Genomic DNA, 25,477 nt, shown 5'->3' with positions numbered 1-25,477 from the left:
ACGACTCCTTCGATGACAGCGAAATGATACGGTTCCCGTGAGAGCAAATCACAGAGGCGCGGGCGCACAGCAGGTAGCCGGGCTGCAGCATGCTGCATAACACGCAAATTACAAACAGCTGCTTAAGCATTGTTTAGCTCACGCTCCTCTGTGTTGTGCTTGAGCACTTTTTTGGCTCCGGGGATGTGTGTTTGTAATACCATGGAGGGAAAGATATAGACAGACACATTCCAGCCATTAAATCACTAAGCAGTAGGAAAGGTGGAATGGAAATCTTTTAAGGGTTCAGTTGTTAAAAACCCCTCTCTAGTGGAAAAAGTGTTTAACCTTGTGAGCACACATGTGTGGTGGTGTTTAAGCTATGTATGTTTTTCACTTTGAAACAGCAATGGTCCTGAAACTGTGTCAAAAAAACTAGGATTTCATACATTACAAACCTAAGAAAACCAATTCCAACAGCTCACTTTTAAAGCATTGGGGCAGTGATTTTTTTGGGGACACAGCAAGTGAATGCAGTGCGTAATGCATGGCACTTATAATAATTCAACTTTCAACAGAAAGTTGCGGTTTTGTATGAACTACAATGTTTACAATAAATTCCATTGGAGGCTGGAAACCATAGGTGTGTGGTGTGTTGTTGTTGTGTGGACACTGCATTAGGGGCTTTGGTTTATGGACATTCATTCATTCATTCATTATCTGTAACCCTTATCCAGTTCAGGGTCGTAGTGCATCCAGAGCCTACCTGGAATCATTGGGCGCAAGGCAGGAATACACCCTGGAGGGGGCGCCAATCCTTCACAGGGCAACACACACACTCACTCACACCTATGGACAGTTTTGAGTCGCCAATCCACCTACCAACATGTGTTTTTCGAGCATGGGAGGAAACCGGAGCACCCGGAGGAAAACAACACGGACACTGGGAGAACACAACACACTCCTCACAGACAGTCACCCGGAGGAAACCCACGCAGACACAGGGAGAACACACCACACTCCTCACAGACAGTCACCCGGAGGAAACCCACGCAGACACAGGGAGAACACACCACACTCCTCACAGACAGTCACCCGGAGGAAACCCACACAGACACAGGGAGAACACACCACACTCCTCACAGACAGTCACCTGGAGGAAACCCACGTAGACACAGGGAGAACACAACACACTCCTCACAGACAGTCACAAACCCACGCGGACACAGGGAGAACACACCACACTCCTCGCAGACAGTCACCTGGAGTCACCTCGAACCCTGGAGTTGTGTGACTGCGACACCTACCTGCTGCGCCACCGTGCCGCCCCGGTTTATGAACATAGGTTCTACAATTATGATGAACAAAGATGAGCTAAGTCTCCATTCATTAATTTAGCGATGAGTAGAAGTGGTGTTTGTGATCCACAACTAATCATCCAACATCAGCACCTGACCTCACTAATGCTCCTGAGGCTGCAATTATATCTTCACACTAATGTCCCTGCATCTGCTGTAACGGCCTCCCAGAAGAAGAGGAAGTGATACTTTATTGATCCTCTTGGGAAAACTGGGACTCAGTGTTTAACCCGTCCGTGGCAGTGAACGCACACTTTAGTAAGCACACACAGTCAGCCCACGCAGGGAGCAGTTGGGGGATAGACACCTTGCTCAAGGGAGCTTCAGCCATGATGTTAAAGGAGCCATGAGTAAAACTCATCAGAGCCCCCCTCCATGAACAATGAGAAACCCGAGCTAGTACACGCTGACGCAAACATGTCATTCTCTGTTAAGACTCAGATGTCCAAAGCCTTTTAATGTCCAAAATATTTGCTTTATTAATGCTGCCAAGTGCTTTAAACCCCACTTAAAGCAACCATCCTCTTTACTTTGAGCTGGAGATTAGCTGTTGTTTATAAAGCCAAGCACATAACCACCAACAGCAACGGACACCAGGGAGGTTATGACACAGGCAAAACTCAAATGTGGATTAATGGCAGATATGTGTATGCACTAATAGAGACAGTCAGAACATTCCTAGCTTCAGATTCAGATTCAACTCAGTGATGAATGTGGTGTGTTCTCCATGTGTCTGCATAGGTTTCCTTCAGATGTGCCAGATTCCTTCCGCAAACCTAACAAACGCTGCGCTGTACAAATCTGTTCACAGGTGAGTGTGTGAGAGACTACAGAGTAAATCTGGGTAGGCTCCAGTCTTAACTGTGACCTGTACCTGTAACACGTACCATAAACTAACCTGTTCCATTAATTTAACATGTTACAACACATTACTTAATATATTATGTAATAATAATGACTGTAAACATAAAGACAAACTAAACCTTAGTGCACTAAATTCATTTGCACATTCTACCAGTCTGTTATTCCTTGGGCAATTTTTCAATGCTGTTGTGTGCTGGTGCAACAGCATCAACAAATGTGGCCTAGACAAACTGATCCGGAAGGCTGGCTCAGTTGTAGGATTCGGACTGGACTCTCTGGTGGTTGTGGCAGAATAGGGACTCTCATTAGTTCCATGCCATCACAAAGGAACAGTATATATATATATTTACTTAATATCCCTATTGTTTCAGGAATTAAACTTTCTTATTTGTATTTTATTTTTATATTTTACTTCATTATAATTATGATTTTTAATAGTGGTCATACTGTTGTCTTAAAGAAACTCTGTAAAGAACTTTGAGCTGCATTTATGTGTGAAAGGTGATACACAAATAAAGATTATGGCAGTGAAGTGTTGACATCTTTGTGAACGCGGAGCAATGGCGCCCTCTGTTGCTTCAAGTGGGAAATTCATGTTGGAAGTTCAAATAAAACGAGAACTCTAAACAGCAGCGAACATTCAGTGAGAATTTATTAAAGGCTAAGCACCGGCGATATGAAAGTGTCAACAAATAAATACAGTGGAATTTGAGTTCCTAACTTGTGTTTATTGATAGTCAGAAAACATGTTATTTCTTACTAATTCAAGGAATAAGGTTTAAAAGACCGTTGGTCCCCCCCCAAAGCGGTGTTCGGAAACTCTAATAGCTCATTTCACTGGCGCTTTTCCAACAATATGGGCATGTAAGGACACCAACGAAAGGTGTTCAAGAGCCTCTGTAACATGGAGGTAAACAGGGTAAGGACACTCACTTCGCCTGTTTTAGTTGGTGTTAGTTAACGTTAGCGTGACTCGCTAAACTCGGTGGCTCAGATTATACTCGGCTACGTAGCTGCATTACGGAGGTTTATAGTGTCGGATGAATTCCAGTTCGACTTCGATCACATTTAAAAGAATAACGGTACCTCTACATTTGAGTTTAGCTTATTGCTAGGCTATTGTCATGAATAATGTTGGTTATTTAGCTAGATACTGTCATAACAGTCAGTCATAACGGTGTTTTACCGCGGCGTTGTTCAGCTGTTGTTCACCAGTGACGTCACGGTTGCGTTCAAGAATTTCCGTAGCGAGCTCGGGTTTTTCCGTCAATTTAATAAAAATGTCAGTTTTAAAGCAAATTAAGCTGCTGTTTTCATTTTAATTCATACTTGTATCTGTCAGTAACTAAAATAATGTAAAATATTCATGGAGGTCCATTAAGTGGTGCTTAGCCTTTTATTACACAGTAGCAGAAAAAGACTTGCTTGGTTGAACACCCCCTGGATTTGTAAACTATCCAGATAACTTAATCTCAGAATGCCTCATCAGGACTCACCAGAATGATTTAGGCTTAAGTTATCTGGTTTAGCAACATTAGACGTTATCCAATGGGAAAGATACTATCCCCTGATATTTTAAAGACTTTATTCTGGAATTTAATAATCTGGTAAAGTGAGAAACCCTGCGTTGTTGAAGTCCTTTTATACTTCACACAAATTCACGTGCCCAGTCAGCTGTGATATCCAAATACAGCAGTAAAACGGAGAAAATCGATGAGTGGGCGCCGCAGTGTTTGGGACAGGGACGGGTTGAACGCGGTGAATTCCGCCGGAGTGAGAGCCTCATGACTCTGACGTCACCGCGGACGGACAGGTTGTCTTGTTTTTCCACAAACCCGCGGCCGTTTTTTCCTTACAAACTCACTCATGGAGGAGGGTGGTCCTGGTTTTCTGTGTAAATTACTCTGCTGTGGCAGCTGCTGTCGTGAATTTGAGTCTTCTTCCGACGAGGTAGGGCACTCACCTGAGGATATTCAATAGACATTTACGAGTAAATCCCAATTTACTCCTTACTCCCTACAAAGTGCCCCTACACAGGAAATGAAACTAATGAATTCTACACGCAAATAGTGATCCTTGTGTTAGAATGGGAGCGGATAGTTGAAAATAAGTAGCTTATTGTTAGACATAATGCCCTACTTTGGTGATGTAGCCATTTTCCAAATTTATGTTGTACACTACATAGGGAGTAGGGTGAGATTTGAGATGCCCAGCCTTCGTGAATCAAAAGTCTTCCAAAATATAATAAATTCGAAGCACATTGCAAGTGTTTTAGGCGTTTTTAAGGTCGCACCGCAGAACTAAAACAGCTCTGTGGTTCTTGAATCTTTTGTTGTCGTGTTTTCCTGCTATTGCACGGTTCAACGAACTTTATTGCAAAAATTAGGTCACGAGAGTTGAATTTAAAGAATTAAAATTTAACACCAAACAGCTTATATTTACTCCATTAAGGTTTCAGCTGTTACAGCAAGAGTGCATTTTGAGTGAAAGAGAGAATTTTGTCTGAATTCCAGGTTTGCTATGTACACTATGTAGTACATTTCAGGGGTAAATAAGTTGTGTTCTGCCCCTAAACGGCGCACTAGGGAATTAGCGTAAATACAGCGTACGACTGAATATTCACAACTCTTGTTTGCCCGCAGAAACCCTTATTTCATGAGCTTGAAAGTGAACCATTTAGGGAGCATTTGAGCTGTTTTAGAGTTAGTGTGCAGATTATAAACTGCTTTTTAAAATCATGTCTAATATAATAAATTAATACCTTCCCACAGAATGTTTCAGTTTTGACTTGAAGTGTCAGTGAATGTGTGATTAAAGGAGGCCTGTGACCAGACAAACGTCCACCATTTTACACAAAGAGCCCTCAGTTTTAACAAAAGAACTGGACAATATTTGAGTTTCCATAGGAAAGCTATGCCAGCTAAGATACTGCCCTATGACAACACCATGCAAACACAGGTGAAATAATGTGTGACTGTGACACTACCCGACTACTACCTGTTGCATTATGCTGTGCCCCCCACCCCACCCCTTTACAGTCAGAGAAACTAAAATCTACAACACATAACACTGCTGAAAAAAGCAATTTGTGCCTTTTATAGTTTAAAACATATGGTTTCGACTCTTGGGTCGAGGTTTGTCGACCCTTTGGACACATTTACCTCAGGCTTGAATACTTACGAACAGAAACTGAATCAATCCCTAGTCACCTGTTCCCTGAGACCAAGAAGACGGCGGACCACTGTTGACCCACTGAGGGCAAAGTTGGAGGTCCACTAGTGTTTTACACAGCGTTTTCTGGGCGGACCGCTGGTGATTAAACAGAATTTTAGACAAAATGCCACATTTTAGCACTTTTCCATTCACAGTCCAACTTACGTTATTCTCCTTCATTAGGTTCTTTTTCTTATCGTTTATAAAGAAGCTTATACTCGTTATTATATCTCTCATAGTTGTTGGTAATGTTAGTATTAGGTTGTTTTCCAGAATAAAAGTCTCTGTGAATGTAAAATCTGTTTGAGGAGATTATAAGTGAGTTATATCCTGTACAGGACAGTAATCTGAGTGACCCCATGGTGGACCAGCGGTGGTCTACAGTCAGTGGTGTGCCAGCCTTTTTACGCCAGTGGACCGATATATGCTCGCTGTCTGTGTTACACTGTTAGGATTTTTTAAACAGTGATATATTCCAATCAGGAAAACAAAAATGACCAGCACTGCCTTTTTGAGACCTTCAGGAACCAACAGAGACATTTCAGACATAATTTTTGTTTCAGCAGAGAGATCTCCACTGGGTAGTTTATTTGGTGCTTTGCTGCGAGGCCTGTGAGTGAGTCATTTAACAATTTCTGCATGTGTTGTGGTCATTTGAATGGGCCTTTAGTGGTTAATATACTCCTGTGCACTTGAGAATACATCCTTTACTGCTGACAGTAATCATAAATGAACCAGTTCCACCACCATCAGTACAAACTTTCATTCTTCATTTCCTTTTACTCTGGTGCTGTTTTATTTGTCCAAAATATTTAGTCTGAAATATCTACAGACTTATAATGTAGTATTTTGTACCTTTTTGATCGTTTACAGTGTATATTTTGGCCTATCTGCTCCTGTGGTGTGCATTCTGCGGTTAAAACTTCTGAAACCATTCATTTCCTGTGAGGGCGTGATCCAGACCAGGGTCACGGTGGGGTCACACCCTGGAAATGGCGGCAGTCCATCACTCACTCACACACTCACACTTAGATAAAGTTCTTGATTTCATTCTTGAAGTCCTCTACTGTGGTGTTCTGCGGTCTGCTGTCCAGGCCACTAGATGTCAGCGTAGCCGTTTATTTCTGTGAAGGAGACTGACTGGAGAAAATTACTTGCTGCTGCTTTGCATGTTTAGAAACAGAGTATGTCTATGTTCTGAAATAATACATAGGATTTTTAATAATATTTATTTATTTATTTATTTAATGTTTTTCCTCTTTTTCAGAGAGCACCTTTAATCATGCCGGCAGGGTCAGCAAGATCACGACGACCATCCCATAATGGTCGGTGCATTGTGTAAAGAAGATTGAACAGCATTCACTAGCCATTTTGATTTAAGCCATATATAATAATGACTTTTTTTGTATATATCATCGATGTTATAACAAAACCTTGCATCTCCATTTTTTGATAATGTATTTTTTATCAGCATAATTTTGACAATTTCAAATGCTGATCATGTGCAGAATTTCTTGACGTATGAATTAAAAAAAATCTCCAAAATTATGTACTAAACAATTCGTGATTCATTGACTTTAATTGAAGCTATGAATGCTTTTGTAAAGTCATTAGTTTTGAGATCCTGACCATGGCAACATACTGAATTTAAATATATAGAAATAGTTCTGAAAAATGGCAGAAAACATCATATTTAAAGGAACACTATGTAAGATGTAGTATTTTTGCTCTTGGGCTCCCCCTACATTTGCAGAATATAATTCACCTTTACGGCACTGTCCAGAAATCAAGAAGGAAGGAGGGGGTTATTTTCTACCCTTTAAATGTTACATAGGGCAGTTTCTGCAGTGCTTAGCCTGGTGTAGCAAGGTCAGAATTTCTGTTCTCCCTGTTACAGCTCAGTGGAGCATCACAATGCTTTTGAAGCTGTAATTTAAAGGTGAAAATTCTACCTAGTGTTTATTGGTCAATGAACAAGTCTTATTTTCAAAGTCCTTTCTGCTTCTTAGCTTAATACTAAATATATCATTTTGAAGCTAAAAAGTGCTTGTGACTGATCGTGCACTAATGTTGAGTCACTCTTCAGGTTCAGGTTTGGAGCAGAGGTCTGGACGGATTATTATCCGTCGTGTCGGAGTGCCAGATCTTGACCAGCGCTTTGAAGAATTTGCAGAGACTTTCAACAAACAGCACGAGCACTATGAGTGTATGGAGGAGAAGAGAAACACGCTTGTGTTCCGCTATCGCTGTTCTTCTGGAGACAGTCTGTCCCAGTGTCTGAAGAAGATTAAGGATGAGCACGGTAAACCACAGCCTTTTAAAGGAGCTAGAAGACATTTTACCACAAAAATCAGTAAAAAAATGTAAAAAATATTTAGGAAAAGTGGGAACACACCCTGTAGTTTTTTGAGAACACACCAAACTCCTCACAGAAAGTTACCTGGAGGAGGACTCGAACCCACAACCTCAGGCCCCTGGAGCTGTGTGACATTGACACTACCTGCTGCCCCTTTACAAATATATATTTTTGAATATCTCATCCTCCTATTGGCCTTGAGCACATGTCAGATCCTGAATTACATTAATGTGATGTAATTCGTATTTAAATTAAAGCATCCAAATACCATTAGGAATCTGTCTCAAATTACATTTTAAATGGCTTAGAAAATGGCGCAGCAGGTAGATGTCGCAGTCACACAACTTCAGGGTCCTGGAGGTTGTGGGTTCGATTCCCGCTCCGGGTGACTGTCTGTGAGGAGTGTGGTGTGTTCTCTCTGTGTCTACGTGGGTTTCCTCCGGGTGACTGTCTGTGAGGAGTGTGGTGTGTTCTCTCTGTGTCTGCGTGGGTTTCCTCCGGGTGACTGTCTGTGAGGAGTGTGGTGTGTTCTCTCTGTGTCTACGTGGGTTTCCTCCAGGTGACTGTCTGTGAGGAGTGTGGTGTGTTCTCCCTGTGTCTGCATGTGTTTCCTCCGGGTGACTGTCTGTGAGGAGTGTGGTGTGTTCTCTCTGTGTCTACGTGGGTTTCCTCCAGGTGACTGTCTGTGAGGAGTGTGGTGTGTTCTCCCTGTGTCTGCATCTGTTTCCTCCGGGTGACTGTCTGTGAGGAGTGTGGTGTGTTCTCCCTGTGTCTGTGTGGGTTTCCTCCAGGTGACTGTCTGTGAGGAGTGTGGTGTGTTCTCCCTGTGTCTGCGTGGGCTTCCTCCAGGTGACTGTCTGTGAGGAGTGTGGTGTGTTCTCTCTGTGTCTACGTGGGTTTCCTCCAGGTGACTGTCTGTGAGGAGTGTGGTGTGTTCTCCATGTGTCTGCGTGTGTTTCCTCCGGGTGACTGACAAAACTATGCTAAAAGGCTAACTTGACAGGAGAAGGAAAATAAAACTCTTTACTTTGAATGTAAATCCATGTATTAAGACCCTTTTGTGAAAGAGAAATACTTACAGGGTTTGTCCTGACAGTATCAGCACACACACACACACTGTCTTGCTTTGACGTGGCCTCTTTTACCCAACAGACTCTCACCACGTCCACCTGCAGATGAAAGGCTATGACTTCACCCTTGTGGTGACACCCGAGACTGAAATTCCTGATAAACTAAAGAGAACACAGGAGAACATCACTGAGCTCTGCCAAGCTGCCAAAGCTGTGGTGGCGGTGGGCACCAAGCTCCAGGAGCTGATCAGCTGGCTGCTGAAGGCAGAGGAGACCCTGAAACAGCAGGTCAAAGAGAAGGCTGGGAGCCACCAGGAACAGAGGCGTCTGGCAGGAAACCTCCAGCAGAACCTGCAGGAGGCTCGAAGGGCTAAAGATCTCAGCCCTCGATACAGAGAAGAGGCTGGGAAGCTTCTTAATGAGGCCGCCCTACTGTCTGGGGTCACTCCATAAGTCTGTCCTTAATAATTCTGTGTCAATTCAATTTCTATGTGCCCTTGCTGACGCCCCCTAAAGATAGTGTAGTATCAACATCACACAGCATTCAGGGACATCAAATGTATAATAAACTGGGAGTGAAGAAGGGCATATACCTCTGAGGGAATATAAAAGAATCACGATCTCAGTCATTTCTTGACCTGAAACTTCAGCATTATTGAGAATTTTTCTACTTGGTGTTAATATGTAAATATGAAATCTAATGTTATTGTGCCAACTAACAAAACTGTGATCAGGCTCCGTTTTAACTGCTGTGAATTACATGGAAGAAAAGTCTGGTCCAATTGTCCAAAGTTGTTTCTACCACTAAACATTCTGAAAATTACAATCATTAATTAAACAGGTAGAAAATGGTAATGTTAATATAGATAATGACTTATAAGATATGATTTTGACAATAAAACCACACACTTTAGGACCCTTAAAAACCTATGTTGGGATTATTTTATTTCTTGTATTTCATTTTTTACAATGTTTAACACTAAAAAAACAGTCCGATTTGTTACATTTTTAATTGGAATTTTTTTTACGTAAAAAAGTGCAGGGATTAAAGATGGGGCTAAATATATGATCAGAAAATGAGAAAAGAAACGTGACCCCAGTTTATGGAAGTTTACTCATTGGATTATGTACAGCACTGCTATGATTTATGGTTTGTATAACTTTTTCCATAACCTTTTATGGAGTCAACTGTGTGTTTTAAAATAAGGCTTCCCACAAAACACTAAATATAACTGACTAGTTTTTTTTTGTGTTTTTTTTCTCTGAGCACTGAACACAAAAAGTCTCAGTGAAACTACTTTAATACACTTTTGGAAACGTTTTGGACACCTCTGTACACTAATACACTGTTGAATGATGATTTTGTATTGTAAGCCCTGTCTACAAATAACATTCTACCTGTGATTGTTGAGTTTATGGTTTTACTAATTATGATTTTAAATATGGTATGATTTTTGTTTTTTATTCATTCAGTCATGTTGCTATTGAACACTAAGCTTGGCAGTGATATGAGGATCTAACCCAGGCCCCCACCCGTGGAGTTGTGTGGTAGTTAGGCTACCTGTACTGCCTTATTTTGGCCATTAAATAAGTAAATTTATCAGTGTCATTTTTTTTAATAAAAACGTTTAAAATTCTGTACATTTTCCTGGACATACTGGCATTGTATTTTCATAATATAACATGGTCCTTGAAATACTGACGTATTTTCCTAATATCCAGTTAAAGAGGAAATATTGACATTATAACTGATATATTAATAGTGTCCATTAAATGTCTTCCTGTGAAATTGACTTATAAATATTACAATAAGGTCTTTATAACTCTACAAATTCGCACCCCTTGGCCCTTATGTGGTCTATGTAGGGTGTATGTATCAATTTGGAACGCAGCCCTAGTTTTTACAGCCTTGTTTCAATCCGTGAATGGAGAACTAGGGTCAACCGAACGGCGCCCCAGTATAATCACGATGTCCCGCCCTAAAGGCGATGCGATTGGCGGCTATTTGTGGACTCTTTATATGGTCCTCGGTTATTGGTTTGTTTTGCTGTCTCTTTTCAGTAATTCCCCCAAAGCTAAGGTAGTTTGAATTGCGAAAGTAACGAAGATGAAGGGCTTGGTGCGAGTTCAATAATTCAGAGCGTTTTGTTGAAGTATTTGAGGTCCGTTTCTTGATGGAAGGGGAAACAAACGGAAAAGGGAAGGAAAGATATATGAAGATAGCACGATTGTAAGTATATTCCTAACGTTTAGAAACTGTATCCCACTTATTATCATACAAACCCAAGTTATCTTTATATTTACCAGCTCCTAATTTCGAATTTTCCGTTCCACCTTAAATGGTGTTGTAGTTCTATTGAATGTGTAGAATCGTTCCAACGGAACTACTGCATCATTTAAGGTGGAATGAATAGTTCGACACATGGAGCTGGAGAATGGACTGCTTTAACATTCTAAACGCCTGACTTCTACTTTTACGCTCTTAATTAATAGGTGAAATATATTGAGTGTTACTTTTCAGGGTCTAGTAGCAGTTAGAAACTTTTCAAACCACAATTATTGTGTAACATTTAAGACAATTTTCAGAGGGTCTGCCGCAGCCCCTTCATACCGAGGGGAAACCTTGCTGTCTGAATAATTAAGGTTATTGTTACAAAAATGGGTTGCGTCCCAAACCGCTTACTTTCATACTAACTAGTACAGACGATCCGATTTGATTTCCTCCAGTGTGAATATTATACATCTATATTTATAACGTTTACATATACTAACACGCAACGGCATACCACATACCATCAGTGATTCAGTGTCACACTTATGTGGTCAGGGCTGAATGCCATCAAATGGTCACCGAAACGTTGTGTCAAAATCCTCAAAGTTTTCTAAATCATTCAAGAGAGATATTGTATTTATTAGTGTATGTCCCAACATCAAAATTACCTTGTGTAGGCAGATATGGATTTATCCGAATGGTTTGATGGCACTAGGAAGTAAGATGCTGTAAATGGATGAACAGTTAGCTGTTGGGTTTTCGCTTTATATGGACATTATTTCAAGCTGCTGTGTTGCTGAAATTTATACAACACAGCTGCATTTCTTCTTCCTCTTTTTTGACCGTCTCTTACATCAGATAAACCACATTTGATGAAATTTCTGCTCCTGATAGACGTGGAACTGATGTGTAAGCGGAGGACAGGGTATTAACAATTTATATGTGTGTGTGTATAATTTTGTGCTGCTATTATATAATAAATATAATTATATAAATATAATAAGTGGAGTAAAGGCTATTTTTATATCCCACTATAAGATGAATGTCATATTTATAGTTGCAAAGCATGGAAATTGGACGGGTTTTAGGCTCCTGGGTTTTATCCTCGCCTTTGATCAACGTCTGTGTGGAGCGTTGTGTGTTCTCTCTGTGTCTGTGTGGGTTTCTTCTGGATGCTTCAGCTTCCTAATACTGTCCAAGGACATATGCTGGTAGTTAGATGGACAGAGAGAGGTTTTCCACAGGGGTGTGTGTGTGTGAGTGTGTGAGTGAGAGAGAGAGAGAGAGTGTGTGAAATGGTCCACCTGTGCTAGTGATTGGTTTGACCCATTTCAAACATCTCTCTGTTCAAATCTAATCATCTGTCTGACAATGATGATGATAAGAATACTTGTCGATTGTGTATATTGTCCATACCTTATTTTCAGTGAAATTGGGCTTGGCCTTTTGAGAACTGCTTTTGTTCGGGTTGGTTTTCTGCACCTCCACACCCCCCATTTGCTTGCATTTTTGCAAAGTGGCCCGGTTGCCAATTTTATAGTGTTGATTTGCAGAGTGTGTTGGCAGTGAAATGAAAATGTAATTTGTTTCTGTTGGGGCAGTTTCCTTATCTTGTAATAGAGTCTGACAGCAGCCTTAGTCTCCAGAGGGTCCGTTTTGCCGGGGGCATGGTCATCAGAAAGAAGACATGTGTGACTTGACACAGAGAAGACGGGCTGCTGTACGTCCGTATGCTTCTGGAGGAAATTCGTTAAGCCTTGGTGAGATGGCCCTGTGACCAGCGTCCTCTTTTGAAATGGAGATTTGAGCTTGAAAGGAAAATCGAGCTTGCTTTAAGAGGATTCTGTGGAATATTTTTCACCTGTCTTATGTAAAGGTATCTTGGCTTTTCTGTTATAATTCCAGACAGAGAGAGCAGCCTCAGCACAGGGGCTTATTGTTTTTACTCCAGTGATTGACCGATGGTGTTCATCAGTATGGTGAAGCATGTTTGTGTGGGCTATGTCTGATTTTGTAAGATAAGATCAGTCACAGCGGTGTTTAGCTGCCTTATCCAGAAGCTACTAAAACTATCACAAGGCGACGCCTTTAAGACTGAACCAGGCCCGTCCTTGTGTAGTTAAATGCTTTTGTGTTGAGCATTGTCATGGTTGTCGTGTCATGATTTTAAAGAGAAAGCAAAAGGCTGGAGCCACCCTTGTGACTACAGGATTACTCATTATGGTCAGATCCTGAGTTGCATAATTCTGTAATGTGTGCCTGGAGTCAAGCTGTCCTCAGAGTTTATGCAAAAATAAGCTTAAAATGAGTTAACAGACTGGCATGATCTCAGAGCAGTGTTCTTTTATTCATCCTAAAACTGCTGTTGATGTTATCATCCTAAAAAACAACCTAGAGGATCTAAAGTGCAGTCTATCTGACCAGGCAGAAGGATGCGGTAAGTGCATTACGGAAAGTGTTGTCCGTGGGTTGACATCTAATGCCCTGTGCCCATGGCCATGTCATTTCACATTTTGGCTGCTAAAAATGCAAAGGCTGTGACCTAGATGACCGCTTGCCTTGGAGCTATTTTTTCAACGTTATTATAAGTTAGTATTAACAAAGCTTCAGACCGTCTTCATTCCCATGCGTTCATAAATGTACACCTTTAACAACAAGTCAGATGCGTTCATTATGATCTCATTCCGTATGAGAGCCATTGGCAGTTTCCATGGCACACTGTAGATTCGTATTTTACTACTTTTGAATAATGCCAGATTTTTATTCATTTATTTATTTATTATTATTATTTTCCACCTTTCTTTCCTCTGTTCCTTATTTATCTTCACATACACCGTCGTGCCATTATATGAGATTTTTATCTGCCATGCAACTCCACGGTTCTGGTTTTGTCTGTAATGTGTGTGCTGTGTTCTCCCTGTGTCTGTGTGGGTTTCCTCTGTGGTTTACTCCCACGGTCCAGAAACACATGCTGGTGGATTGTGGTTGTGCCTGCATTTGTGTAGAATGTTTCATAGGTGTGTGTGTGTGTGAGAAATTGCCCATGTCTGTGTTTTCATTAGAGACAATGATTGAATTTATACAGGTCTCAAAATATCAGAATGCCTTGATCGCTAACATTTTATAGTAAGCTACAAACCTTTTAGGCTACTGTCAGCCTGAGTGTATGAATACGTCACATCCCCAAGATTAAGCAGATTCCACGTTTGACAGGTGCTGTATTCCCTCAGGAAGAGAGATTTGACTTTTTTTTCCCTCCTTCTGGTCCATTTGACTCGCGCCTCTCCGCAGAGCTTTTAGTCACCGAGCCCTTGGGGTTTTGTCTGTGTTATTGATGGCCTGTGAACAAGACATCACTCTGACTTTTACATTCAACCTGATGTCACTGAAGGGATCTCATGTGGCTTGTGTAGATTAATGTGCTGAACTAATGGCCTGTCTTAAGCAGGGCATTCTACTGGTCTCCCAGCGTCCATTAGGCTGGACTTTTCTGCTCTCAGGAGTGACTTTCAGCCTTATATAATGTGCTGGGTTTAATTCTCACTCACCTCCAGGGCCTGTCATGATGTTTATGAGAGAGAGAGAGAGAACAAACTAGGGGTAGAGACAGAGACAGAGAAAACTAGGAGGAGAGAGAAAACTAGGGGTAGAGAGAGAGAGAATGAGAGAACAAGGGGTAGAGAGAGAGAGAACGAACTAGAAAGAGAAAACTAGGGGGAGAGAGAATGAGAGAACTAGGGGTAGAGTGAGAGAAAGAGGGGGGTTGGAGAGAGACAGAGAGAACTAGAGCAACAGAGAGAGAACTAGACAGAGAGAGAGAAAACTAGGAGTAGAGCGAAAGAGAGAGAGAAAACTAGGGGTAGAGAGAGAAAACTAGGAGAGAGAGAGAGAGAACAAACTAGAGAGATAGAGAGAATGAGAGAACTAGGGGTAGAGAGGGAGAGAGAATGAGAGAACAAACTAGGGGTAGAGTGAGAGAGAAAACTAGGGGTAGAGAGGGAGTGAGAATGAAAGAACTAGGTGTAGAGAGAGAATGGGAGAACTAGGGGTAGAGAGAAAAAACTAGGGGTGGAGAGAGAGAATGAGAAAACGAGAGAACTAGAGAGAGAGAGAGAGAGAAAACTAGGGGTAGAGAGGGAGAGGGAGAGAGAGAGAGAATGGGAGAACTAGGGGGAGAGAGAAAGAGAGAATGAGAGAACTAGGGGTAGAGAAAGAGGGGTGTTAGAGAGAGAGAGAGAGAGAGAGAGATTTGGAGGAGAGCTAGTTTAGTGTCCACACAGGAGAAGATGAAAGGTGCAGCCTAAATGGTGTGAGTAGGCTGCTGCAGGACATGGTTTATTTGGAGGTAATCTGTCCAGTGCAGAGAAAACACCACCTCAAGTTTAAAAGCACAAGGTCCTCTAATGATTGAAACAGAAGCATAGTTTTTAATGAGACAGTGGTTTTTTTGTGGTTGATTAGACCATTAAAGCAAAGCTGGGAGTTATTTTTACCTCTGTACAACTTCAGAGTCATTGTGATGCTCCAGTGAGCTGTGACAGGGACAATAGTACTACTCCAGGCTCAGCGCTGCAGAAACTGCACCGTGTAACCTCTCGGAAAGAGGTCACAAACCCACCCTCCCTCCCCTTTCTGTCTTAATTTCAGGATATAGCAGTGACATTGAGTTACGACTGTAAGGGGAGCCCAGGAACCTAAGTCGTACCAGGATCAAACACGAGTAAATATAGAGGTATAATACGTCAGAGAGAGAGAGCCCAGCTGTTTCCGTATCCAGAGCTCGTAATACCAACTGATGGAAATGGTTATGAGTTTCAGTGTTTCATGCCCGGGTTCTTCCTCCACTGTCCACGTGTTTGTGCTTCACAGTTTGGTCAAGTGAGTTTCCTGCCTTCACTCGCTTCTTCCTGTTTCTCCTGTGTAAACACTGCTGCCACGTGTCCCGTCGCAGACGTCCTTGTGGTTCCGACTGGAAAGGTTTCTCAGCTCTCATTCAGGTGTCCTTCATTCCTTCAAGTAATTATTCTCACATGGAATTCTTGGCATTGTTTGGCTGTAAGAGGCTGGACAGTTTGTTCTTGAGAAGCTGGTTCTTTACCTCTGCCCTCTGCTTAGTTGTGTGAAGTGCTGAGGTCATCATGAGTTTGTTTAAGACTGTGTCTGCTTCATTTGGGTCATTCTGGGACATGGTGGGAGAAGAACATTTGGCCTGAAACGCTGTCTTCTTGCCTCAGTGTTTAGATATGAGAGAGGGGAATGAGGTCATTTTGGGTTGTGGCAGGACAAAGTGCATTTTCATCCAGAATTTTTTTTCCCCTCCTGTTTATTGTGATAAAACGACTAGAGTTTAACTCTCTCTTTCACTTCGCGTGACTTTATCCAAACACTAAACCGACACTTTTCTCTGAGAGATTACTCCCATAAACAGACGTACTCAGTCAAAATAACACAAGATTAGCTTCCAGATCCTGTTTTTTTTTGAAAAGCAGTGTGCATATATGTTTCTTGATCACATACATCTGGTAGCACAGGAAAAAGCAGCCAGGGCACATTATTCTCTCACTCACACCATATCGCTCCCCCCCCCACCGTCTGCTCTCTGATTGGCCCCTGCATTTCCTACCGCTCTGCAGGACTGAGCCTGGGTGGGTGGAGCCTTGGAGTTGGAGCGCAACAGGAAATAAGATGAGGTTTTTGAGTTGAAGAGGGTTAGTCCGTAGGCGTGCTGTGGCTGAGGCGAGCGCTCTGCCTTCTCGCGACTCTGCTCCGCTGGACTGGGTGAGTATATTTAAACCATCACATCTCTCAGCCTTCAGCAATAGGGATCCTCTTCAGCCGGTATGAATCCGTCAGGCTGCGCAGCGTGGGAGTGGGCGAGTGTGAATGTTTCCACCCGGCGTCTGCGTGGTGGAATGAGTCACTTTTCTAAACTAAAGCCTGGGCTGAAAAGTACAAGGTGTCTGAAAGTAGAGATGGGGGCAGTGTGGTTAGATGTTAGCAGTTGTGTGCTGGTGATAAATGGTATGCTTTACTGAACGTCAGAAATTGAGGACCACTGAATGAGTGCATGTCTTATTACAAGGTGAGTGAAGTCATAAGGCTTAGAGATTTTGGTGTCAGTTTATAAATGTGGCACTTGCTGTGATATTAAACCTTACCCCCCACCACTATCTGAAAGTTGGAGCTTAATATGAACTTTTCTAGAACATACAGGATGCAGCTGACGTTTGTCATGGTATTCTTGCCATATCCCCCACTCTTATCAGAAGGTAAGAGCTCATATAATTGCTTTTCTGTAGGATATAGGATGTTAAAATTGACCTTGGTTCTGCTTTCCTTTGTATATACACTTCCCCTGGAGGAGGCACCGGCTGTTGAGTTTTCTCCAGCGTTGACTGAACTGCTGCCACATGATCGTTTCAAATGACAAGAGCTGGGTGGATTTCTCCCCTGTGGGTGAAATAACCTGCTTAATGTAGTACTTTGTCACTCACACAGGCTTCCAGTGTGGGCTTAAGTGAAGGGAGGAAGGGGAGGTGAGCAAAGAAAGTAGCTTTGGGTTTGCCAGAGATTAGCGTATGAAGAAATTGCAGTGGGGCAGAGGTCACAGTTGTTTTCAGTAGCTCCGCATGAAGTCGTTGAGGTGAAGTGAGTACAGATATGTAACGCATGCTTGATGCTGCAAAGGCTTGGAGTATGCTATATATGTTCATCTAGGGCTGGGGGTCATTCAATGTCAGTATATATCACAATATAAAATGCTTCAATGACGATATGATTTTTAAACACATTATTTACAGAATCTGTCACTGACTATCGTTCACTACACCACGCTGCCATCAGTTCATTGCACACAATTTTAAAGTTAGTTTAAAAATATTTATATTGAAAAGGCCAAGGTAATGTTTGACGATGATGTCATAATTCATGTTTGTTTTGGCAGTTTTTCTGTTGGAATTATATTAGAATTATATCGTATCAACCAAAATGAAGAAATATATTGTGATATAAACATTGGCCATATCGTCCAGCCCTATGTTCATTTTTTACTTTGTACAGTATTTGATTAGTATGTGCTCCGGGTGACTGTCTATGAGGAGTTTGGTGTGTTCTCTCTGTGTCTGCGTGGGTTTCCTCCGGATGACTGTCTGTGAGAAGTGTGGTGTGTTCTCCCTGTGTCTGCCTGGGTTTCCTCCAGGTGACTGTCTATGAGGAGTGTGGTGTGTTCTCCCTGTCTCTGCGTGGGTTTCCTCCAGGTGCTCCGGTCTCTTGCCACAGTTAAAAATAAGCCTTGGTAGGTGGATTGGCGACTCAGAAGTGTCAATAGGTGCATGTGTTGCCCTGTGAAGCACTGGCGCCCCCTCCAGGGTGTGTTCCTGCCATGCTACCAGTGATTCCGGGTAGGCTCCGTACCCACCGCAACCCTTAACAGGATAAGCGGTTACAGGCAATGAATGAACGAATGCTTAGTATGCAACAGCCAAAATCAGCACATCTGGCATTGACTCAGGGTTAACAGTAACAGTGGATCCATACCGGAAAGTTCAGTTTTAGAAGTTGGTTGCATTTTTCTGCTTCTCACCAAGTAAGCTAATGTTAAACACATGACGTGATGCTGAGGTATGGGCTCTGGGGCGGTAGGTCTATTTCTCTAAGAACACCAGCAGCTTCTCTCTTGCAGACTTTCTTCTTTTTTGTCCTTTTCTTTTTTTATTTTATTATTAAAAACATCAAGACAGCCACAGATCCTTCCAGACCCATAGTGCTGAGTTGTCGTCTTACAGTGGAAGGTTTTACAGCACAAGCAGCTGTGAAGACTTTACTGTATCTCTGAAGAGGAAAGGTTTAAAGGAACTCTAGATTTGGTATTTTTGCTCCTGGGGCTCCCCCTACAGTTGCAGAGTGTAATTCATTTTTACAGAATTGTTCTGAAATGAAAGGAGAGGAGAGGGAGGGAGAGGGTGTTTTCTACCCTCCTCAATAAGTTGCATAGCGCAGTTTCTGCAGTGCTGAGCCCAGAGTAGCAAAGACGGAGGCACTAATCTCCCTATTACAGGTCAGTGGAGCATCAAAATTATTTTGAAGCTAGAATTTTAAGTAACAAATATCACGTAGTGTTCTTTTAAGTACTCTGTTAGATTGAGACTGTGTTGGTGCTCTACACTTTGTTTTATGGTTGTTAGCAGTCCCATTTCCACAATATCTTTTAATAATTTTACAGACTCTATATGTTATATCTTACTTAATGAAGGGAAATGTGACAGAAAATTAAGTGGATTAGTTATATTTTTGCTAATCTTACAAATATCTCCTCAAACAGTTGTTTTGAGCTAAAAAAAATTAACTAAATGACAAGAAGCTTTTCGTGGTTTTCATTACATATTCTTATATACCTGCATGTCATCGTTGGCCCAGAATGTCCCTATTGGTGCATCCCTAGGGTTGATGGATTGCTGTAATCTACTGTTATTAGAACATGAAGTGAAAAATGAACGTGTCTCTGTGTGCTCTGTCTGAGTTCCTGCACTCAGAATGCTCAGTTTGAAGGAACTCATTAGTGTTATTGCATCAGGAAGAATTGGCTCCCATTTCCAGGATGAAACATCCTCCGCAGTGCAGTGGTCTGGTCTGGTCTGATCTGGTCCGATGCATATTCCATTTGTGTAAAGTTTCCTCTCATTGTAAATGCTTCACTACTTTGTGGTTTCAAAGCTTGGGCCGCGAAACTGGTTTTCCAACGAAATGGAAAGAGACACAAATGAGCTCAGTGGAATGGGAGGGTGGCCAGAAATGGAGAAGTGGTGCAGTCAGAAGACATGCCCTTTTGAATGCAAGTTTCTTCAGCTGGATCCTGTCCAAACTCCCCCGGCTTTGGAAGGAGAATTTATTTAAAGTTGAATTCCACTAGATTTTTCTGAATCTGCATAATTCAGTCGTTACGATGTAAACAGACCTTCTGAGTGGTTTGATGTAAAATGCTCTGGGAACGAGGGAAACTTATCAGTCAGAAGTTTCCACAGTGACAGTGATAAGACGTCAGAGGAGTTTAATGCCTTTTGAACACTCTATCACAGAAAACGATTACATGAAGTTATCACAGATACACTGCCATATGTCGGAGACATTTTTTAAGATAAGCTTTTGGCTTAATATGTATTTCTTTAAATTCTTTTAAGGCAAAGTATTCCTGTAGCAGGTTTTAAGGTGGTTTTATTAAAGACCAAGGGCACAGTGTGGCCACTGAGTTTGTGGAATGGTGGAGATCAGAATATTGCATGTAGAAACACAGGAATCACATGTAGATTCACTAATTGATTAGGGTAAGAATTAAAATGGCTACGTTTACAGTACAAGCCTCATTAATCAATTCGGGTTGACTTGCTTTCTAGACAGTTCACATTCATAAACGTAATTGACCTGTATCTGTTTGTAATCTAAGTGGTTCTGTCCCTGAAATGGCACACATGCTCATTCAGCTACGTCTATGAGGCTCCAGCCCAAATGGGTCCCTAAGCCCTTTGTAGTGTCAATGTAGGTTATTAAATAATGGCTTCTACACCAAAGCACAATGTAGAACGTCTAACACAAATCCAATTATACTCAGCTCTCACCTGCCCAGCTCGTTTTATAATATTGGTGCAGATGGTGGTTTCCCCACTGTCAGAGTGCACCCTGTAGGAAGCACTGAGCCTGCAGTAGCTGAAATCGGATCTGACTATTCAAAGTCACGTGACATGAATCAGATATGTATCCGATCTAGGATCACATATGAAAGAGACTCATCTCTTTTTGAAAGATTGGATTTGACATGTTCACACAGCCCTTAAAAAAAACTCAGATCTGTTTTACATTAAGGCAAATTAATAAAAATAAAAAATAATTCATTTGATTTGAGTCAATTCAGGGCGTCATGGTGGCGCAGCAGGTAGATGTCGTAGTAACACAGCTCCAGGGATCTGGAGGCTGCGGGTTCAAGTCCCGCTCCGATTGACTGTCTGTGAGGAGTGTGGTGTGTTCTCCCTGTGTCTGCGTGGGTGTCCTCTGGGTGACGGGTTGGCTTCGGACCCACCGCGACCCTGAACTGGATAAGCGCATACAGACAATGCATGACTGATTCAATTCAGCCTACTAATGTAAAAGCAGCCAAAGAATGTGTTTCTTAAAACACTGAATCACTTTATCAATTATTAAAATGTTTTCTACCATTCCAGCTGACAAGCTTCAAATACCTGCTAGAACATTACAGCAGTCCAAAGTCATGCTGCTTGTTAACGAATCAGACGAAACCTAAATAGAAACCTTGCATTGTGGAAGCTGTGTTATAGTAGAAAATCCCTGTAGAGTATTTTTTCCATAAGGTTGTCGTGAAAACAGGATTAAGTTTCATTTTCAGGCATCTTCATAAACATAATTGGCCACATTGACGGGCAATTCAATAAAGCTCTCCAGATACCGCTTCACGTAGTTATGGTTTGCTAGCATCGCTACTATAATGGACATTGAGAAGGTCAAACGGTGGGGCTTAATAATCTCTCTGCTTGTCTGTTGTGTTCATTATCATCTCATTCATCCTCATTACCCACCTTGCCACCCTCAGAGTCTGCAGAGATACTCAGCAGGGCCTGCAGATGGGTCCAGGTAGGGATGAGAACTTTTCCCTTTAATTATTACTTCCCTCCTTTATTCAGATGCTGCCATCAGGCTTAAATTCTCATCCTTTTGCACCGTGTCATAACACAAGCCCATGTTTGGCTACTCTCTTCAGCCTCCATGAAATGATATCACCAAATATTGTCTGTCTTATTGTCAATAACTGTCAGCTGTCATGAGTTTAGCTGTGGCATCTGGATTTGATTCAGGGGCGATGAATTGAAGAGAGCCAGCGAGGCTGGAAACCAGGCTGAAACATCCTGCCTTATCACATCTCCGTGTTTATTTGATTTGCCAGATGAAAATCATTGCCTTGTATCTGAAACACGCTCCCTTTCCCCAAACGAGAGTCCTGATTCCATTAGCCATGGCTTTGTTTGCTCAAGCGATATTGTCGCCTGGAAACGAGGCAGTGCCTTGCCACGTTGTTCCTCAACATCGAGCATTGCAATGTGTCAGATGAGTTCCTGACACATTTGGCTTGTTCATGTTCTTTCTCAGTGAGACAAAATAGATAGAACAACATGCTCAAATTATTTGCAGAAATTTTAATCGACCCTGCTTTTAGCACAACAGCTGTTTATAATGGGTGACCATAGCATTCAGCTAACACGGTGAGACAGTGACACTCTGTGTCCTAAACCAGGGTTCCTCCACCTGTGGGCTGCAGACCACTAGTGGAGTGAGTACAGATATGTATTAACAGACATGCTTCATGGCCAACTAGTGGCCTGTGGGGCCCATCCTCAAGAACAGAATCACATCCTTGAATTGCAGGAGTTTATAATTAAAAGCAAGTTTGAAGTGGCGGTCAGATGACCAGCAGTTTGTGCTTCTAGTGTTAAACGTCATCAGTTTAAGCTCACTTTTCTATATGCACAGCTTTTTGTTTAAATTTACACAAAAACTGGCAAAATCTCCGGTTTATTGAAACCAAAACACCAGGGCGAGGTGTTACTCAAAACAAATGAGTCTGTCGATTAGTGACAGCACCGTTTTATCAGTCAGACACTTATAGAGGTTTAAGTCAGTAATATATATCTGATTCCCTGTTCCTAAGTGCAGGTTACTTCGTTAATAGAATGTTAAGGTGCTTGATATTAGAAATGTTCAAAAACTTAAATGTTAAAATGCTGCTTTCTGGTAAACGATTTGCATTAACTTCATCTCACACTGTGCTTCAGTTTTGTAGCTTTGTATGAACAAAAAATGACAGGCTTTCCATGATCTCACACACACTGTCAGCAATTGACAAGATAAACTATTTTTATAGTTTGTTATTATTGTAAACAAAAAGACAGATTTTTGAAATGCCAAAAAAACAACCTCTGTGACAATGGCTAATGGACCGGCTACACTAGACTTGCCTAGTTTCTCTTTGCTCTTGTTTAAAATTATAAACCAAGTGGAAAGTGGCAACATATTGCAGTTTGAGATATTTTTTGTTTAAGATTAACCAGCCATTTTGTGGGAAAATGCGCATAAGTTATTTGCATGATTATCTTCCACCATCTTCCTCTGTTCAGTAATTAGAAGCACAGACTGTAATGTGAACTAGTGACCCCTTCGTGCTGATACTTCCACAACTCTGAGGAATATAAATCTGGCAAACGAGCACACGACTGATGTAGAATTGGTTACTTTCAGTGCAATCTCCTCCATAGGCATGGTTCCATGCTTCAAGGCTCAAGAAAGCAGCCCTGCTCTTGTAATCCAGCAGCATCTATTACTGATCTCCAGAGCTTCTCCACAGAGTGTGACACCAGTCAGTGGTCATTAACGCTACACTGCTCTAAGTCGACTCACTCCTGTGCTCTGGCCTCTTCTCGTTTACCCAGAGAGGCTTGGTCTAATTAGGCCTCTTTAAGTGTTTGTTCTGCCATCAGAGTTCTCTTCTCACATCTCAGCCTCTATAATGACTCCATGTTCTGCAGAGTGTAAATACAGCAGGGTACGAATGCAAGCAACATGGCGGCGTTTTATGTGACAAAGAACTCCTATCTCAACATATGAATCACTAAATTCCTTCCATGAAGCAGTCTAAAAATACTCTCTACATCGTGTTATGATGGACACTCAAGCCCCCTTTTTCTTTTCTTGTTTAGTGTGACATGATGGGCTATTTCAGGAGGGATGTGGTTATGTAAAGCATGATGGGCGTGGCGACTGCAGTATGAGGAGTTATGAGAGGCTTGGTTCTGTCATTCCAACTTCAACACTCTTCTCGAAACCCTGACATTCCATGATAAGTTTAATTCTAAACCTGAATCGCTGACTGTAGTTGAGCTGGGAGGATTTATGTTCTTGTATACTATGAATTATATAAAATGTATTATATGCATGCAAGCGTACTCTGCTTATCCAACATTCCATGCATAATGCATCTAATTTTATCCAATAGATGTTTTCAGAATGTGTCCTCTCTTCCATTTAAAGCCTATGTTCTCGATTTTAACCAAAAAACACTTTTTATAAATTCAGAGGACGTTTCCTCACCGTTTGCTAGCTCTGCAGTTTGTTGGTGCACTGCAAAAAAGGTCTGTTGCCCTGTCTGAATAAATAGGGGTGGTGGGGTTTGGGTGGGATGAAGGGTCTCGAAATGGCAACTGGAAGTGATTAGATGGTGGAGGAACCTCCAGATGTTGAAAAGGACAATGCTTGATTTTGTTTTCTTAGGTGAGCATTTTATTTATTTATTCATTCATTCATAATTTGTAACTGCTTATCCAGTTCAGGGTCGCGGTGGGTCCAGAGCCTACCTGGAATCATTGGGCGCAAGGTGGGAATACACTCTGGAGGGGGCGCCAGTCCTTCACAGGGCAACACAGACATATTCACTCACATTCACACCTACGGACACTTTTTAGAATCGCCAATCCACCTACCAACGTGTGTTTTTGGACTGTTGGAGGAAACCGGGGGCACCCGGAGGAAACCCACGCGGACAAGGGGAGAACACACCAACTCCTCACAGACAGTCACCCGGAGCGGGAATCGAACCCACAACCTCCAGGTCCCTGGAGCTGTGTGACTGCGGCATGGTGCCGCCCTGTGTATTTATTAATTTTTTTATTTTTTTATTACAATCATGATCTACGCCTTTTAAGACCTTATTTCGACTATGAAATTACTGGCACACAGTGGTGTACATTTAATAGAAGGTGAAAGAAGCACTGTCAAAGGTGTCTAAATAGTTCAACCTTAAGGAAATAATTAATTTTGGAAGAATCTTAACAACTTTGTGTTGTGAATTCAGGTTGTTGCAGCTCTCTGATATTAACAGATGGTAATTTCATTTTGGGATGTTTGCTGGTTTATTGCAAGGTCAGCGTGAAACTGTGGCTGCTAATATTACAAATGTTTGGCAAGCTCTAGCATTAATACTACACCCAGCACTGGTCTCAGTGCCGTTCTAATATTAGTACAGTTTATTTTTTTCCAGCAAATGCCCACTTTCTTCAGGTATGGAGGAACTGGTTGGTTTCTGAGCATGCTCAGTAGAAGTGCACATCATTGGGGCTTTGATGACTAAGTGTGTGTGTACATGTGTGCTTCCGGTTGTGGGAGTGATTTTCACACAACCTGACAGTGTTGGGCCTTTTCTCTGTCTTTGGGCAAAACAGCTCTTCATTCTGCTGTTCACATCTGGATATAAGCAAGTCTAACACACGCGCACACACACAATCATATATGACGAAGCGAGTACAGGCACACA

The 25,477-nt window shown here is 41.9% G+C and overlaps 2 protein-coding genes across 5 annotated transcripts in view; both read left to right on the top strand.

Annotated features, from left to right (window-relative positions):
• Positions 1-3,950: 3,950 nt before the first annotated feature.
• On the top strand, positions 3,951-10,402 carry si:ch73-345f18.3 (uncharacterized). Its single transcript, XM_066675579.1, has 4 exons — positions 3,951-4,151; positions 6,682-6,739; positions 7,501-7,716; positions 8,923-10,402. Exons 1-4 carry the CDS (start codon positions 4,068-4,070, stop codon positions 9,291-9,293), a joined length of 729 nt encoding a protein of 242 aa, XP_066531676.1. The 5' UTR covers positions 3,951-4,067; the 3' UTR covers positions 9,294-10,402.
• Positions 10,403-10,886: 484 nt separating this feature from the next.
• hycc1 (hyccin PI4KA lipid kinase complex subunit 1) overlaps positions 10,887-25,477 on the top strand; it is a 38,543-nt gene continuing 23,952 nt past the window's right edge. The window contains exons 1-2 of one of the 4 annotated variants that reach the window (XM_066674501.1): positions 10,892-11,070; positions 16,746-16,890. The gene's annotated coding sequence lies outside the window, so the exon portion shown is untranslated. Of the gene's footprint in view, positions 11,071-16,745; positions 16,891-25,477 lie in introns of all 4 variants that reach the window. The other 3 variants (XR_010803655.1, XM_066674502.1, XM_066674500.1) reach the window with 3 other exon arrangements.

This window comes from Hoplias malabaricus, chromosome 6, assembly GCF_029633855.1.
Source record: "Hoplias malabaricus isolate fHopMal1 chromosome 6, fHopMal1.hap1, whole genome shotgun sequence".
Classification (NCBI taxonomy): Eukaryota; Metazoa; Chordata; class Actinopteri; order Characiformes; family Erythrinidae; genus Hoplias; species Hoplias malabaricus.
The sequence above is the reverse complement of the archived record's forward strand: the minus strand, read 5'-3'. Positions and strand labels throughout refer to the sequence as shown.

Excerpts from the sequence above, each read along its gene's own strand:
- si:ch73-345f18.3 (XM_066675579.1), top strand. The coding sequence starts at position 4,068 with ATGGAGGAGGGTGGTCCTGGTTTTCTGTGTAAATTACTCTGCTGTGGC. Across the intron at positions 4,152-6,681 it reads TTGAGTCTTCTTCCGACGAG|AGAGCACCTTTAATCATGCC; the intron begins GTAGGGCACTCA and ends CCTCTTTTTCAG. Across the intron at positions 7,717-8,922 it reads GAAGATTAAGGATGAGCACG|ACTCTCACCACGTCCACCTG; the intron begins GTAAACCACAGC and ends TTTACCCAACAG.